The sequence below is a fragment of the Ctenopharyngodon idella genome, chromosome 9 (genome assembly GCF_019924925.1).
Source record: "Ctenopharyngodon idella isolate HZGC_01 chromosome 9, HZGC01, whole genome shotgun sequence".
Lineage (NCBI taxonomy): Eukaryota > Metazoa > Chordata > Actinopteri > Cypriniformes > Xenocyprididae > Ctenopharyngodon > Ctenopharyngodon idella.
Window position 1 is genome coordinate 8,496,222 of NC_067228.1, and position 17,038 is coordinate 8,513,259.

A 17,038-nucleotide genomic window follows, 5' to 3' on the forward strand; every position below is an offset into this window, starting at 1 on the left:
TGGCGTTATTTAGGAGTACGTTAGCAGTGACGCGCGAATCAAACATTATCCTCGTTACAAGTGAACTACATTTAATGTAGTCTATGTACGATTTTCCTTTACCTTGTTGTCAAGTTTTGTTGAATGTTTTAGAGGAGGAAGGAATGTCACACTCCTTTTCCATGCTGGAGTCATAGTGACAAGTGATTTTGCGCCAAATTACGTTTGTTTAATTGGACGAACTGATTTTGACGTCAATTTATACGTTCATTCAGGTGAATCGATTCTTCCTACTCGGTCGTCGCTCCACACGTAGCGTTGGAAAGCCTGATTCATCTCGGTGAATCGGTGTCTCCTGCTCGGTCCTCTCTTTCATATGTAGCGCTTGAAAGTCCGATTCATTCATGTGAATCAATTTGCTCGGACTGTAAATGAACAGGTTTGCTCTTCTTTTTTTGTAACGGAATATTTATTTAAATCTGTTTTCAACTTAGTTAGCCTATATAAATTATTGTGTATTCTTGCTTAGTTGTAAGTTTAAAGGGTTAGTTCACCCAAAAATGAAAATTCTGTCATTAATTACTCACCCTCATGTCGTTCCACACCCGTAAGACCTTCGTTGATCTTCGGAACACAAATTAAGATATTTTTGTTTAAATCCGATGGCTCCGTGAGGCCTGCATAGGCAGCAATGACATTTCCTCTCTCAAGATCCATAGAGGCACTAAAAACATATTTAAATCAGTTCATGTGAGTTCAGTGGTTCTATCTTAATATTATAAAGCGACAAGAATATTTTGGGTGCGCCAAAAAAAAACAAAATAACGAATTATTTAGTGATGGCCGATTTCAAAACACTGCTTCAGGAAGATTCGGAGCATAATGAATCAGCGTGTTATAATATTAATATTGAACCACTGCTTTATAATATTTTCATTTTTGGGTGAACTAACCCTTTAAGTCACCCTGGTTGAGATAATTAATTGTAAAACACTCATTGTTTTGTGCCAGACAAATACGGCTTATATTAGATTCATAGTTATATGCCTATATTTATATATTTTATATTCAAGTAACTACTGATTGGTAGATACTTGTTAGTGGCGTTTTTTTAAAAGTTCAATTTTTTTTATCTGGTTAGTCTTTAATGGATTTTAGTTTTATTGTGCGCCGGTAGATGTCGCTGTTTTATCACAATATCTACAGTTTGATTACATTGCACGAGCTCACCGGTCAAAATAAATGGTTATGCTATTCTGTATACTCAGGGGGGAAAAAGTTTGTTAAGAAATGGAATCAAATTTCATATTAAAATGCATTGTTAATCCAGCAGTAATTTAACCCTAGAAAATAACCATATTAAACGATATTAAAGTCTATTTTGATTCATTCAAAATCCCAAACATTATCAACATATGCTTCACCTTAGACATAACATCTTCTCTTGGTTAGAGACTATACGGGAAAACTTCAAATCTAAAAAAAAAAAAAATCAGCAATTAAAAAACGAAACAGGGTGTCACTGTTGCTAATGACATCAGTGGAAATGAAGGCAGTCCCACGAGCACACTGACGCTGCGCACATCGCAAGCAGGTGAGAGATTGACGTCAGGTCGGATGAAATACGGTCGTAGAATAAACCTGCTCCTCTGCTCTACGGGAATACATCTCTATTTGAAGATTGTTCAGAGAAAGTCGGCAAAAATCCAGGATGGTGATAAAATGATGGTTGGACGGAGAGAGCAGCCTGATGAAGAGATCGTCCTCCTTCAACGCCAGACGGTGAAATAGCATAAACTTCCTCACAACAACTGGGTAAGTGAGCTTGTATTTAACCGCACCGTCGACTGTTTTATACTTGAAACACTGTGTCAGTTGTGTTTGTAAATACATTTACGCACTGTTACACATTGTTAATATAAGGCTGTGTGTTACTCCGTTTCAGACAGGGACTACACCCTTTGAAGTTTATTGTGATATATGACATTTATGTTTTAGGATGTTGACTGCGCCTAATTTGGCAACACAATGATCTCCAACTCATACCTAAGAATCTAGTTTTACTAACACTACCTGATATTCCACATTGTAGCCACATGATAATAGTGTGTAATGATACTAATGTTCTTTATTATTGATAATCAAGGGCAATTACTGAATTTATTTTGTATGAGGTCAATCTATATGACAAAAACTCATTAAGGTGTGTTGCATTTACATAACCATGTGGAGGATATAAGTAGCCTACCATTTAGTCTTCCTTAAAATATATATATATATATATATATATATATTTATTTTTTTTTTTTTTTTTTTTTTTTGCTTCATTTGGCATTACGTGCCAGTATCAGAATGGTTTAATGCACAAAAGTAAGCAATATTGTACTTAATATTAAACACTGAAATGTATTAATGGTAGTATGAACTGTATAAACAACATGCAAATTATTAGCATGTGTGAATAGAAAGATTTAAGTCAATCACATGACCCATAAATGCAATCTCAAGCGCTTTATGATCGTAAACTATGTAAGAAATCTATTTCATGCTTTTAAAGGCCATCCAAATAGTTGATCCCTGGCAAAACGTCTACTATAATACTGGGAAATGTTTACAAAAAAAAAAAAAAGTATTGCTAGCAAAAGAAATGTGTATATATACTAGAATGCATTGCAACTTTTCAATGGCGGTCAATGGAGAAAGATGCTTTTTGGCTCTTCAAGGTAATGGCATCTACCAGCAAAATGAGCCATGCTAATCTGCCAAACCTTGACCAAATGGTTGCGACCCACCATTTGAGAATCAGTAGTTGAAGACATTATCCACAATGTCCTTAACAGATGTTTTGTTTATCACACAGAAATGGCGAGTGATCGGGTGGCCATCCTTACAGATGATGAGGAGGACCAGAAGAGGAAATATGTCCTGTCTGAACCATTTAACACGCTGTCCCTGGGGCAGGTGGCAAACACTACACCATCCAGTCAAACAGCACTGCCTGCCCCCTCGGAAACACTTCAGCCCTCGCAGAGCATGGACTGCACGGAGAGGTGCTGTGTGCGAATAGACAATCACCTCTTGATTTCCAAGGTCTTCTACTTCTTCTTTTACTCTGCATATGGCTCTTTACACCCCCTCCTTGCAGTGTACTACAAGCAGCTGGGAATGACACCCAGCCAAAGTGGCCTGCTAGTTGGGATCCGTTATTTTATAGAGTTCTGCAGTGCACCGTTCTGGGGAGTAGTGGCGGACCGCTTCAAGAAAGGGAAGGCATTGTTGCTGTTTTCTGTCTTCTGCTGGGTGGTCTTTAACTGCGGTATTGGCTTCGTTAAGCCAGCAGCTATGAGCTGTGTCAGTGAGGACCCCGTTGCAATACCAACCAATTTAACAAACAATACACAACCTATTAACCATACTAGACGGCGAAGATACTTGATTGAGGATACATACTCCGCTCCTCCACTTTCTCAGCCAAAATTATCAGCATTCGGATCTCACTTTAGATACATTCGAAGTGCAGATGTAAATACCACAAGCACTCTCTCTGAAAACTCTTCTGCGAAGACTGTCGGGATTAGTATTGTATCTAACTCGACCACGGTGCCGCCCGGTACCTCAACAGTTACTTCAAAATCTACCTCGACAACTGAAACACAATCTACCACTGCCAAAATCAAAGAGTATATCATAATCTTCAATAAGGAACAAGTAGATACTATATTTCTCCTGATCCTGTTGGTCATTATTATTGGTGAGTTCTTCAGCGCCCCAGCTGTGACCATTGTGGACACTGTCACTCTTCAGTACTTGGGCCAACACAGAGACCGTTATGGACTTCAGAGGATGTGGGGATCTCTGGGATGGGGTATCGCTATGCTGTCAGTGGGCATTTGGATCGACCACACGCACATCACAATCTTCATCCAGGGCTCGGGTTGTGTCCTACCTGACTATAAGAACTACCAAATTGCGTTTATAGCTTTTGGGGTGCTGATGACCTCAGCGCTGATTGTGGCTACGCAGTTCCACTTTGACAACAGGGTTTATCGGTCAGGTGAGGAAGAGGACAAGAAGGAGGATGTGGAAATACCTCAAGTCGTTCAGGAGGTCTCGTCTCCAGATTCCAGTTCAGATGACGCACCCGTGTGCCCTGAAAGCAACCCACAACCTTTTCCCTTCAAAGATCTGTTCCGGATCATTTGTGGCGTCCGCTATGGTACGGTTCTCTTTGTGGCTTGGTTCATGGGCTTTGGTTATGGTTTCGTGTTCACCTTCCTCTACTGGCATCTGGAAGACCTGAAGGGCACCACCACACTCTTCGGCATCTGCTCGGTGCTCAGCCACGTATCTGAGCTGGCCGCCTATTTCACCAGCCACAAACTCATTGAGCTCGTTGGACACATCAGGTGGGAACCATGAAAACCTTTACTTATGTAAAATATATGGCATGCATTTTAAACTTAAAGTATTAGTACACTCCAGAATTAAAATTTCCTGATAATTTACTCACCCCCATGTCATCCAAGATGTTCATGTCTTTCCTTCTTCAGTCGAAAAGAAATTAAGGTTTTTGAGGAAAACATTCCAGGATTTTTCTCCATATAGTGGACTTCAACAGGGTTCAACGGGTTGAAGGTCCAAATTGCAGTTTCAGTGCAGCTTCAAAGGGCTTCAGCCGAAGAATAAGGGTCTTGTCTAGCAAAACGAAAAAGAATTACGAATAATAATACTTTTTAACCACAAATGCTAATCCTGCACTAGCTATGCGATGCGCGTCCACGACTTCACGCATTACGTAGTCACGTTTGGAAAGGTAGGCGGAAGTACCGACCCAGTGTTTATAAAGCGAAAAACTCATTTTCAACCTTCAACCCGTTTGTCCCCGTTGAAGTCTAATATATGGAGAAAAATCCTAGAATGTTTTCCTCAAAAACCTTTTCGACTGAAGAAAGAAAGACATGAACATCTTGGATGACATGGGGGTGAGTAAATTATCAGGAAATTTTAACTCTGGAGTGAACTAATCCTTTAACGGCATTTGTTTTTATCTACTACATTTACATTGGGAAAGTGGGGGCCTGGATCATAAATATTAATTTATTGACATAGCATGCGCTCAGAAGTTCTATTTGATTTGTTTAAAAGCAGGTGTGCGGGTGCTAGCCAAAGTAGGATTACCACTTACCACTTCTGCATCCGTTCAGTCTAATGCCATTGCAAGCGGTTGGCCAAGGTTACTGCTGTTATTTAGGGCATTCACACTGGTAGCAATTTGTTGAAACCGTGAGTCATTCAGTTTCAGTGAGAGAAGACATTTGAGCAATTTAGCTGACAATTGAGCCCACTTTGACTTATGTAAATGAGCAGTGGCAACTAATGCAGACATCGTTGGATACTAAGGTTACATGAGCGTCGATTCACCCAGAAAGCATTTTTGTGTTCCACTATGCTGTTAATGTTTTTTCTATGTAACCGTGCACTAGACAGACGTCTTTTATTGGTGTGTTGTATCTTGTTGCTTTTAGCCACATGTTTTTTAATCTTTGTTGTGTTCTTAAATGCAAGAATATGTTCTGTGTGAATGGCCCCTAAGACCTCCAGCAATTAAACAGCTCAGTTGTTATTGTGAACACCCATTTATGTGACCCGGTTACAGTGAAAACTGTGCAAGCAAAACAAAGCTCTTAAATATGATGATTATTATGCAAAAAATGGAGAGCATAAATTAAAGGTGCAGTAAGTGATTTCTGGTAAAAGCTGTTGATATTTAAAATCACCAAAACAAACACGCCCCTACCCAAAAGGATCACACCCCATATCTTTATGCTTCACGCTATGCAACACAGGCAACGACTATGGCGACTATGGCGGAAACTTTGATGGCAAAGTCATCCCTTCCATCCCAAAGAACAAACACAGTTTTCATGAACAGCTCCCTACATAACACGATAGTCCAAGTGACTAATATATTACAAATGTGACAAGATTAAGGGAAAAAGAAAAAAAATATTTTAGGAGTATGTTATCTCACGTTTCATACACACTTTGGCAGACAATGCTTGAAACAGGTGGTGATGTAGGTTTCGACGTTCTAGGCTTATAATAATAATGCAAATGAACAAACAAGTGAAGATGACACATGAGTATATTCAGACAAAAGACAGCATATCTTAGTTTTGTAAAACACAGCAAAACCAATGTTGCTCGATCGATAAGAAATAAAGCGTCCGTTTTCAGGCCTTCCCACTCCTTAAGGTCTCTCCAACACTGAAAAGCTTCTCTTCTTTTTTTTCAGAAAAACGCTTATTGCGCCTTTTACTTTTTGGTTATAGTTTTATTGGAAAATGTATTAATTGGGAAGTGTCAATAGCACTCTTTAGGAAGATACAGTCATGAAGGAAATATCTTCTGAAGCGGTGTTATTTTAGTATTATTAATGTACTGTTATAGTATTTATTCATATTTAGAATTAGCTGTTGTTTTTATACTCTCAGTTTTAATATTTAACTTTATTTTTATTTCAGTTCTAGCTGTAATTTTAGTACTTCATCTTAGGGGCCATTTATACAACACCGTTTTCAACTAAAAACTTTTTATGCATTTTGGTCGTTCATTTACACGACAATGGCGTTTTGGGGGCCTGAAAATGCAAACTTTTAAAAACGGGATTCAGAGTGCAAGTTTTTGAAAATGATACTGTTACTGTCTCTGTGTAAACTTCAGAAACGCAAATCTGTGTAAACGGTGACATGATGCACGTACGTATTATGTGTTAATTCTCTAGGCGCATAGTGTTTCTTTACAAAGTGACAAAGTGACAACTACTGGCCTGGCATACATAATACAGCATTTTTAGTCATTTTTCGGATCCGTGTGAACGGGGATCGTTCTAACAACTTTGTCGTCTGTAGGTGAAAAAACGCAAAGGAAAAACGTTTTCCATTTTTAGTACATCATTGTCATGTTATATTGCCTATATTTTCAACATTGTCTATATTTCAGTTAGTTGCCAAGGCAACATTTCTAATTTTTCTAGTTTCATCTAGTTTCAGTTTTTCCACCTAATATTTATTTAATTTTATTTCAACTAAAAGAAACCCTTTTAGTTTTAGTTAACGATAAAAACACTGTTCAGAAGCGAACTCATGCTGTTTTGGCAGATACAACAATTTTTGTTACTGACTCAACGCAGTGCATAGGCATTGTTAGAAAGGCTTTAAAAGGGCTTGTGTTTTACTAAACAAAATGATTTTGCATTATCTATTTTGCATTTGGTATGCCATAGAAATGTATCTTCTGATATTCACATAAGTTAAATATCAATAAATGCTCAGGGATTAGTGTTGATCGAATCTTTGTATGGGCAGAGGCAACAATTTTATCCTAGTATGGTAGGTTTGGTTTATGTATTTTGGATCTGTGCCAAAGCACCACCTTCATGAAATGGTTACCATATCCTGGTAGCTCAATATTTTATGAGCACACAACCAAGCACATCTGGTCAAAAGTGATGTAAATGCACTTCTTTCTTCTGCCTTGCCTTGTTTTTTAACACTTATACTGTATATATTTGTGCCATAGGCGTGTACAGTAGGCACACAGCAGAAGTCCAAAGGTTGTTTAAATGTGTCTCACTCAGTAATTATTGTTGACTTTGGCTAAGCTCTACAATGGGCACTGCCTAGCTTGGGCACACAATGTACATCCAAGATGCAGACCACCCTTTTTCAGGATGTTTACCATCCATTTGTGGGCACTGGTAAACAGGCACATGGAAAGGTCTGCTCACATCCTCTATCTGCTTTGTGGTATTTCCCATGTGTGTGGCATTTCCCAGAGCACCGGCTCTTCAGAGTGAACAAGATGGATTACCTTAAAAGATAGCTCAAGTTGTACTGGTGGCTCAGTCTTTGCATTTTTAATGACGTTAGCTGGTAGCATTTGGCAGTATCTCTGCCAGACGTCTTGCGATACAGAAACCATCAGACAAACTAGTTTCACTGACTACTTCCCAGTTTAAGGTGATGTTATATTGGTCAACAGATGCTGTTTTCTGAAAAGCTAATTATTTAGTGTAAAATCAACAAGGTTATTGTTTCTTTCTGGCCTTTTTTTACATGATGGAGAATACTGTTAGCTGTTTCATACATTTTATGTCTAGCGCATGTTAGTGTAGCAGTAGCAAACTGTATGTGTAACAGAACTGTAGCTACAAAATATAAAATGATTTCTGGCTTATCACATTGACAGTTTCAAATGAGAATGTTACAACTTGATTGTAAAAACATCATGAAATCTAATGTACGTGAGGTTGTGAAACTTGAAGAACTGCTTCTGCTTCGACTTAATATATCACAATGTCACTTTATATCTTACAATTTGTACTTTAACTTTACAATGTACCTTTATATTTTACAATGTGATTTCATATCTCATAATGTGACTTTATATCTCACAATTGTGACTATATCTCTTATATAACTTTTAAAACAACATATTTAAAACAACAATATATTTAAATATTTAAAAAAATATATAAAAACAATTTGCCACATTTTTACTTTTTTATAGTTCATATAACGTGAATTAGTAATAAATTACTGTTTAAAAAAATTAAATACATTTTTCTAGAAAAGCTAATCTTCATATGGAGGTGAAGATGTTTTGTTCATCCATGTGATACCTTCAGTTTTGTCTCTGTAGCCTTTGTTAAGTGGCCTATTTTCAGTCATGCCTGCGGAGAGGCGTGTAACTTTATCTTGCCATTAGCCCCATCACACATTGTCTAGGCTTTCAAGCATTGATCCACTGCGCTTGCTTCTTTTGTGGATCAATTCTAAAGCTTTCTAAAGGCACACAGGGTGTGGCAGAGCCAACACAATGTACAGTGAGACGTTCTGTGTAGTTAGTAGAGTCAACATTTGCATGGATATCTCCAGAGCTGCTTTTGCATGTAGTTGCTTGGAGAAAGTTTAAAATCTCCTGTTTAAAGATTTTTGTAATTATATTTTTTTTATGTTAAAATGCTTAAAATGCACATAACTATAAGTAAGCCATTTGGAGGTTGATTCAAAATGCGTAAACACTGCGGCGCAGAACATTGCTTTGTTTAAGCTTGCCTGACCAGCCCGACAACAGCAACACTGACTCAACCAATGGCGTGAGTTTGGGGCGGGGTTATGTATTTGTTAAACCAATGACAGACTGGGAGAGTGTTTGGGGAAACTTGTTTGGAAACGATCATTATTTTAAAGGGGACCTATTATGCCCCTTTTCACAAGATAATATAAGCCTCTGGTGTCCCCAGAATGTGTCTGTGAAGTTTCAGCTCAAAACAGATCATTTATTATAGCTTGTCAAATTTGCTCCTATTTGGGTGTGAGCAAAAACACGCCGTTTTTGTGTGTGTCCCTTTAAATGCAAATGAGCTGCTGCTCCCGGCCCTCTTTCCAAAAGAGGGCGGAGCTTTAACAGCTCACGCTTTGGTTGCTCAACAACAACAAAGCTGGAGAATCTCACGCAGACAAAATGACGATGGTGTTCAGCCTTACATTGTTCAAACCGGGGTCAGACACTGATGGAGAAACTCAGGAAGAAATTACAACTTTTAGAATTAAACTGGACGTTTCTGAGCGGTTAGTGGATAAATTTATGTAGTTGCTGTGGAGTTGATTCAACTCATCGACTAGCATGTGCCGTCATGTTAATCTTTTGTGCAAATCCAGCGTTGAATTGACCCTCGTTTGTGAAGCAGTCCGACATAAAATGACGGCATGGCAACAACACTCTACTACAACAACTCTTTCTCTTCTCTAAAGCAGCCCAACATGGCCTCACCCCCTTTGTTGCGTGTTGCAGGGTTTATGCAAATTTTGGGGTTTGTGATGTCACCAACCCAGGAAGAATCTTGTTGTAGTCCCTACCAGCCATTTGTTGTAGTCCTTAAAAAGCAATTTCTGTAAAAGAAAATATCTCCCTTTGCATTGAACTTTGAGCGTTGTAACTTTGCAGATGTTGTTTATGGTCAAACAGCAACATTACACACTAACTAAAGTTAAAAAAGTGAAATCATAATCAACCACCCCTTTAAGTCACAATGAAACAGAAGTAGCGACAGATCATTTCTTCCATATTGTGACGTACATTCGAGTTAAACAGATTGTCGGAAAATAAAAATTTGGGGGGTTGGGCTTGGTTCTCTCCAATGTTTGTTGATTGGATGAATGCAAGCTTGCAGGGGATCGTAAAAAGGGGCGGGTTTGAAGCTGACTAAATGTTAGAAGTCCGACATACAGTATGTCACATGTCGTTTCACCGGAAGATCAAGTTTTGATTTGACATTTTGATTAAAAATTACTTGGTAAAAAAAAAATCATATGGATGAATTATTCACAATAAGATCAATAACATGCGTTTAGAAAATAGATCTTGTATTTTCTTTTCATTCTGACTGTAATTGACACTTGGTGATTCTAGTAGAGCTGAAATTAGATGCTTCAAGTACCAGTCTCTTTAGAGCTGTTTTCCTGGAAACATTATTCGAATTAAACTGTTATTAATCACATTAACGTTGTTTTTTCCTGTTCAAGATTCAGTGTTCGTAGATTAGCACTGGTGAGATCTTGTGTGGTCACGCTCCCAGACAGCCCGTCCTTAGTACAGAGTGAGTCATTCATTCGGGTGTCAGAATAGAGACTGACATCACCAGCAAATGAAACACCCAGCCTGAACTACAATAGGCCTTGTAAAGCAACATGTTTAGCCACACCCAGAGTGACATTTTCATTGTACAGAAAAGCATTTATATGTTTGAATGAAAGATGACATACCTGTATTACATAATTGTGTTTCTGTCTCCTGTTTGCACTCTCTTTTTAGAGTCCTCTATATCGGACTGGCCTGCAACACTGCACGCTATCTGTACATCTCCTACCTGGAGAATGCATGGATAGTTTTACCCATGGAGGTGCTTCAAGGTGAGAAATAAGGTGTTTTTGTTGTCGCCTGAGTGGCTGCAGTGGCATTATCAAACAGAAAGTGGAGTTTAGATTAGAGTGCTGTGCACTTGAGTGATCACAGCTGACGTCGAGTTCATCTAAGGACATGATTCAGCTGTTTCTGCAGTATATCTGACAGCTTATTTCACACCAGATACCCTGTTTGCAATCTCACAGTTACAGTTTAGAAGTAGACAGGTTTAGACATTGCTATTTGTTTCAAAGCCGAAAGAAATGTGCTTAATAAATGTGCTAATATCAGTTCTTAGAAGACTAAACTCTTCCTTTTCTGTGTAAAGTGCTTTTTTCGGTATAGTGGTGAGGGGAAAATGTCAGGACCTTTCTAAAGCAGGTTCTGAAAGCCTGTTTAGCTGCTTTAGCCACTATTATCTTGCAAACATGATGACTATTGACATACTGTACAGGATGGCCTTGTTCCCACCTCACATGGGTGTAACGGACAATTACTTTAACTGTGGCTGGGCAGTATGACATCATATACCCCATATAGTTGGAGTAGGCAAGACTGCTTATTTACATATGCAAGTTATGAAGAAACATTAGAGGAATGTGAAAATACAGTGTGAGATCAATCCAACATGAGAAAGAACTTGAAGGATGTTGATGGGCACAACATGATTTTTTTCAGATGCCAAGCAATTTGCCACGTTAATATATAATTCTGCTGATTTGAATTAAATATTATATGCACTTTTTATTTTACAGCATTCTCAATTTTGAGAATTTTAAGTCATAACTGTTTCATAAAATGAGCTTTACTGTTTTAAGTCTTTTTTTTTAATGAATAATTTTATGTTTTGGTTTGCCTTCAAGTAATGAGTTATCAAATAATCACATGATACTGAAGTATGTTTCATTTGTAAGGCAAATCCACTAGAGTATACCAAAATAGGCAAACCATTTTTGTTAAATTTACAGCAAAAATAACTAAATTTTGGTTCCTGGTTACCTTTTAAGTTAACTTGTAGCAGATTAAAATCATATTATTTTTTAAAACCGGTATAGAGCTGCTTTTCATTATTATTTTATTCAAATTTGATTTGTTAAGCAACTGCAAATATTGTCTTATTGTTGTGGTCATATGTATTACAAAGTACTCATGAATAGTGTATGTTTATCTATTCAAGCGGATGCACAAGTGTTTATTTATGTAATCTGTCGTGCAGGTTTGACACATGCATCAGTGTGGGCGGCATGCATCTCGTATTTGAGCGCTGCTGTCCCTCCAGCCCTGCGCACCTCGGCTCAGGGGATCCTGCAGGGTCTGCACCTGGGGCTAGGGAGAGGCTGCGGAGCCATGCTAGGAGGAGTTTTTGTCAACTTTTTCGGTATACATGTGCCTCATGCATACTTTTATTCTATTATATTTTTAGACATGGTTACAGAATCAGACTCTTGTAGTCAGGGTTGAGGGGTCTGCGCAACAAAACCAGCCCAATGGCCATTTGAAATATATCTTGGGGGGCCGAATTCTCCTCTCAATTTGTACATGGGGTTGGGGGGGGGGGGGGGGTCTTTTAGTGGTGATAGAGCGCCAAAATTGTACGTTGCTTGGTGGAAATCAACTTGCGGCAACAACTTCAATTAAAAGTTGCCAATTGCCACAGACTTGGCAACACTGCTTGCTTGTAGTAATGATAAATTCTATTAAGGCAAGACACTACAGGCAAACATTTTTTCATGCACTGGTCAATTTTGGGCTATTTGGCTTTTCATAACATATCGTTTCAGACTAGTGGAAAGAAAACATCCAAAATACACTTTTAAGCATTTATTTTATTGCATTTTATCTATTTACGCCTGTAGATTTCAATTACAGTGCATATTTTAAAGGCTGTTTTCTCAAAATTAGTTTTTTTCTTATGCACTGAGCCAGAAATCTCCACTTCTATAGCACTTGCATATCCCAAATATTACAGTTTTATTACTATCTATATTCTGAAGGTTTTAACAAAGGGATTTGTTGTTCATATATATATTATTTGCCTGATTTCATACAGCATTTTATATCTAAAACATGGTGAATATATACACTTATATATTCTAAAATTATATATACTTGTATGATGATATATACTTGTATGAAATGATCAGGAATCTTGAAATTTGCAGCACATATGTGTGTGTGTGTGTGTGTCTGTGTGTCTGTGTGTCTGTGTGTGTGTGTGTGTCTGTGTGTCTGTGTGTGTGTGTGTGTGTGTGTATATAGAGGGTATGCATTGACATCACTTTCCCGCTGGAACACATCCCCTGAGTGGCAAAAGAGCCTGCTGCATGACTGGATTTAATAGGGGAAACTGCGAAAATTGGAGTAAAACAAAGGATTATCAGTTTAAACTTAAGGTTGGACTCGATATAGTGTTCTTTACAACTTACCAAAGATCCAGTGATCCATGGATATTGACATGCAGCCAGGAATCATGTTTCCAGACATTTATATGTGCCTGATTTCGACGTAGGAGAAATACATAAAGTAAATCTGCCTGTGAACGTTTTATATAAATACAATATAGTAAGTCTAAATCCGGGTGATCACTTATATGAATGTAAAATATATCGTCATATCATCCAGCCCTAAAACTTGTATATTTTTTGTCAGTGTTTATTTGAAACATCCAATTATGCAGAATATAAGATGCTAAATATTTAATTGAGTTGTCAATACAATATATAGGGTATGATTTTACCTCGAAATTCAACATATTGAAACAAAATGATAACTGCAAATCCATGTTTCACTGCCTGGAGTTCAGTTCTTTCTGTGAATTGCAGCGATCCATTTGCTTCTCTTTTCTGTAGCTTTCAGCAGTCTGTAAAAAATACTTCACATTTCTTGTCAAATCTATCTGTACAGTCAACCGCACAGCTCTTTCCCGTTTTAGATGTGTTTGTATTTTTCGCGGCATTCAAGCTGAAAACCAATGCTGAAGCAGTCTTTTTGCATAACCACAGTCACTTCGGCCAAAGGTGATGTCACGTGCATACCCTCTCTCTCTCTCTCTCTCTCTCTCTCTCTCTCTACATCTATCTATCTATCTATCTATCGATCTATCATATATATATATATATATATATTAGTCTGACATTTGGAGATATATATATATATATATATATATATATATATATATATATATATATATATATATAAATGGATATATATGTAACTGAATATAAATATACTTATATATATATATATATATATATATATATATCAAAAAGAACAAGAAAACGTTTAGATTGTGATTTCCGGTGTGAATAACTTCAACATCTGACAGTATCAGGCTCATTTCCTCTCAAGCTTCCTTTTTCATCTTGCAAATTTCCTGTTTAGGTGCTGCAGAAACATTCAGAGGCCTCGGAATGGCCTCTCTGGTCACATTACTCATCTTCGCTCTGATACAGTGGCTGTTAGGTCAGAACGAGGATAAAAGTATGTTTCTTCCTTCCTTTTACAACATAAAGGTTATTTTGCTGTAGTAAAACCTGCAACATCTCATTGATTACATCTTTGTGCTCTTCACAGAGGACTCGATGTTGGCAGAGAACATCCCAGTACCCTCCAGCCCAGTGCCTATCGCCACTATTGACTTGGTGCAGAACCAATCTGCGCCTCAGCCAAATCCCGAATCAAAAACACCTCTTAGGAAAACCAGGCATCAGGAAGAACAAGAAGATACCAATAAGCCGGCGTGGGTGGTGTCTGCTTCCCCCTGGGTCACCATTGCTTTCGCCCTCTATCAGATCAGAGATATGGTGGCTTTGACAAAGAACAACCAATGTGGTGAAAGTCAAGCCCCGCAGGTAGGATGGCACCCTTTGTGATATGGGATGTGGATGTGAGGAGGTGGTGAAAGTTTCATTCTTGCTGTTTAATATTTGTTTCATGACCTTTTCCTACTAATTTTCATATTTATATCTGTATTCATTTGCCATCTTGGCTTTTTTGGTTTGTAATTATTGTGAAAACTAATATGGAGAAATGTAAACATTTCATACTGATGGCAAATTATTTTATACCTTTTACTTAACTTTTACCTCTTTTTCTTTGCATTCATGCTGTCATTTTCTCAGGGGAAAGGTGAGGAAAAAAATCTTTGTGTCTGTGCACTTTGACTTTTCTACATACACAAAAACACAGTCTGTTACTGCATTTCATCTTTCATTCTTTATGTATTATTTAATAATTTATGTGAGTCTTACTAACACCATTGTAATAATCACTTTTTACCAAAAATAAATGCTTTTCTGTTGTCAGTTTTGTTTGTCCATTCTTAAAATTCGCTTCTTTGCTTCAACTGCTTTGTGTACAAAATTCTCTTCTCTGCATGAGAATACTACTTGTCAAGGCTTTAGCTAAAGCTTTTATTGTAATGCCAACTGAAATATTTATGTATTTTTGTCTTTGAGCAAATGTTCAAAGTCAGGAAATGCTGTTTATTTGTTTTACGTGGACGTCTGTCACATTTGGCACAATGTAAATAACAAAAAGTGACTTATTTGTCATCTGGCTGTTGAAACAAGAGATAAACTGGAAAGTACACAATGTTTACAAGCAGTGACTCATACCTGTTTGAAGTCAAACAAATGCTTGGTTAGTGAATCTCACGAAATGTGTCAATAACATGGCTAGGTCATATTTCACCCTAAAATATTATTAATAAATTCTATTTTTAGTAACATTAGGGATTTTTTACATCATGTGATTTAAAGGGTTAGTTCACCCAAAAATGAAAATAATGTCATTTATTACTCACCCTCATGCCGTTCCACACCCGTAAGACCTTCGTTAATCTTCGGAACGCAAATGAGTAATAAATGACATTATTTTCATTTTTGGGTGAACTAACCCTTTAACTTTTAAAACTACTGATTCTCAAATTTTGTTTAAAAAGATGTATAATTTAAAATTTTAAGTATTTATCTATACTTCCTTTATTTTTTATTAAATAAAAACAGGTATTACAGTATTGTTTAATCATTTATTTTAATCTTAACCCTATATATAGAATATTTTGAATATTATTAAAAATGAAAAAACTCCAATGAAAAAACATCTGGATGCATTACGTTAATGCGAATCAAGAGCGAAAAATATAAATTATTATGAAAATAATACCACAATGAAAACCATCCTAAATGGAGGATACTAAAATAAGCTAACTAAAATAAAATTATGGACCTTTAAACTTTTTTTTTTTTTTTTTTTTTTATTAATTAACCTTAGAACACCCTGTATCAAAAAAATTTACCTCTCCTCAGTCAATTATTTATTTTAAATGTTTACCCTTTACATGCTGTTCATGTTATGCAGGAGACAAGTGAGCAGACCTCAACGACGCCACCTGCTGAGGAATCCACATCATCACAGCCAAATACATCAAGTCCAGCAGAATATCCCTCCCAAGGACCTTCTACCAGTGCATTTGTTCATCAGAACACACATCCTGTCCGTCCTGTGGAAGAACCGCTTCAGTCCACAGTGAGAAAAGAACCAGTAGAAAACTCAACTCCGTTGCCAGGACACTCGTCGTAGCACAACCAAAATCAACAATGAACTGAAATTCTTTGGGATATAGCCTTATGATTTAAAGTCATACAGTGGTATGGGGTATAAAAGGTGACAGTTGTCTTTGGACCAAAAATGTTATGTTGACCAACAGGTATTCTAGATTAGCAAGGGGTTTGTTTGCTAAGGCAATAGAATCGATATGCTTTGCACTGCCACAGTTGATGTCTTGCCTTAACCGCAAATGGCCTGCAAGTCTATGTACAGAGTGCTTGAAGGTCAATGCCTATAATGAGATCTGCACATTACTGAGTGTTTAATGGTTATAATCCAGCAGCTGAGATGCTTCAGCATAATATTCGTGGGACTTGATGTTGCAATAGTGAAGCATAGTTGCTTTGCACTCTGTATAAAATGTCTTTTGCTAATCGTGCTTCCATATAACTTGTGGCCAAATTAAAAAATAAAAAACATCTACTCTGTATAAAATATGTTTAAAGCCATGCTCTGTTCTGTTAAATGTATACAATGATCT

General features: G+C 37.3%; 1 protein-coding gene across 2 annotated transcripts; it reads left to right on the forward strand.

Moving 5' to 3' along the window:
* The first annotated feature begins 1,290 nt into the window (after positions 1-1,290).
* mfsd6b (major facilitator superfamily domain containing 6b) lies at positions 1,291-16,992 on the forward strand. Of its 2 annotated transcripts, XM_051905536.1 has the most exons (8): positions 1,291-1,794; positions 2,840-4,385; positions 10,858-10,955; positions 12,164-12,325; positions 14,329-14,427; positions 14,521-14,798; positions 15,069-15,075; positions 16,309-16,549. In XM_051905536.1, exons 2-8 carry the CDS (start codon positions 2,842-2,844, stop codon positions 16,317-16,319), a joined length of 2,199 nt encoding a protein of 732 aa, XP_051761496.1. In that variant the 5' UTR covers positions 1,291-1,794; positions 2,840-2,841; the 3' UTR covers positions 16,320-16,549. The 2 variants fall into 2 exon arrangements, with proteins under 2 accessions (XP_051761496.1, XP_051761495.1); XM_051905535.1 differs by lacking the exon at positions 15,069-15,075 and having other exon boundaries at positions 1,296-1,794; positions 16,309-16,992.
* Positions 16,993-17,038: the final 46 nt, after the last annotated feature.

What these genes read in the sequence shown, in the direction of transcription:
- mfsd6b (XM_051905535.1), top strand. Translation starts at nt 2,842, where the DNA reads ATGGCGAGTGATCGGGTGGCCATCCTTACAGATGATGAGGAGGACCAG. An exon ending in ACCCATGGAGGTGCTTCAAG is followed by an intron (nt 10,956 to 12,163) that starts GTGAGAAATAAG and finishes TCTGTCGTGCAG; the next exon opens with GTTTGACACATGCATCAGTG. An exon ending in AGGTCAGAACGAGGATAAAA is followed by an intron (nt 14,428 to 14,520) that starts GTATGTTTCTTC and finishes TGCTCTTCACAG; the next exon opens with AGGACTCGATGTTGGCAGAG.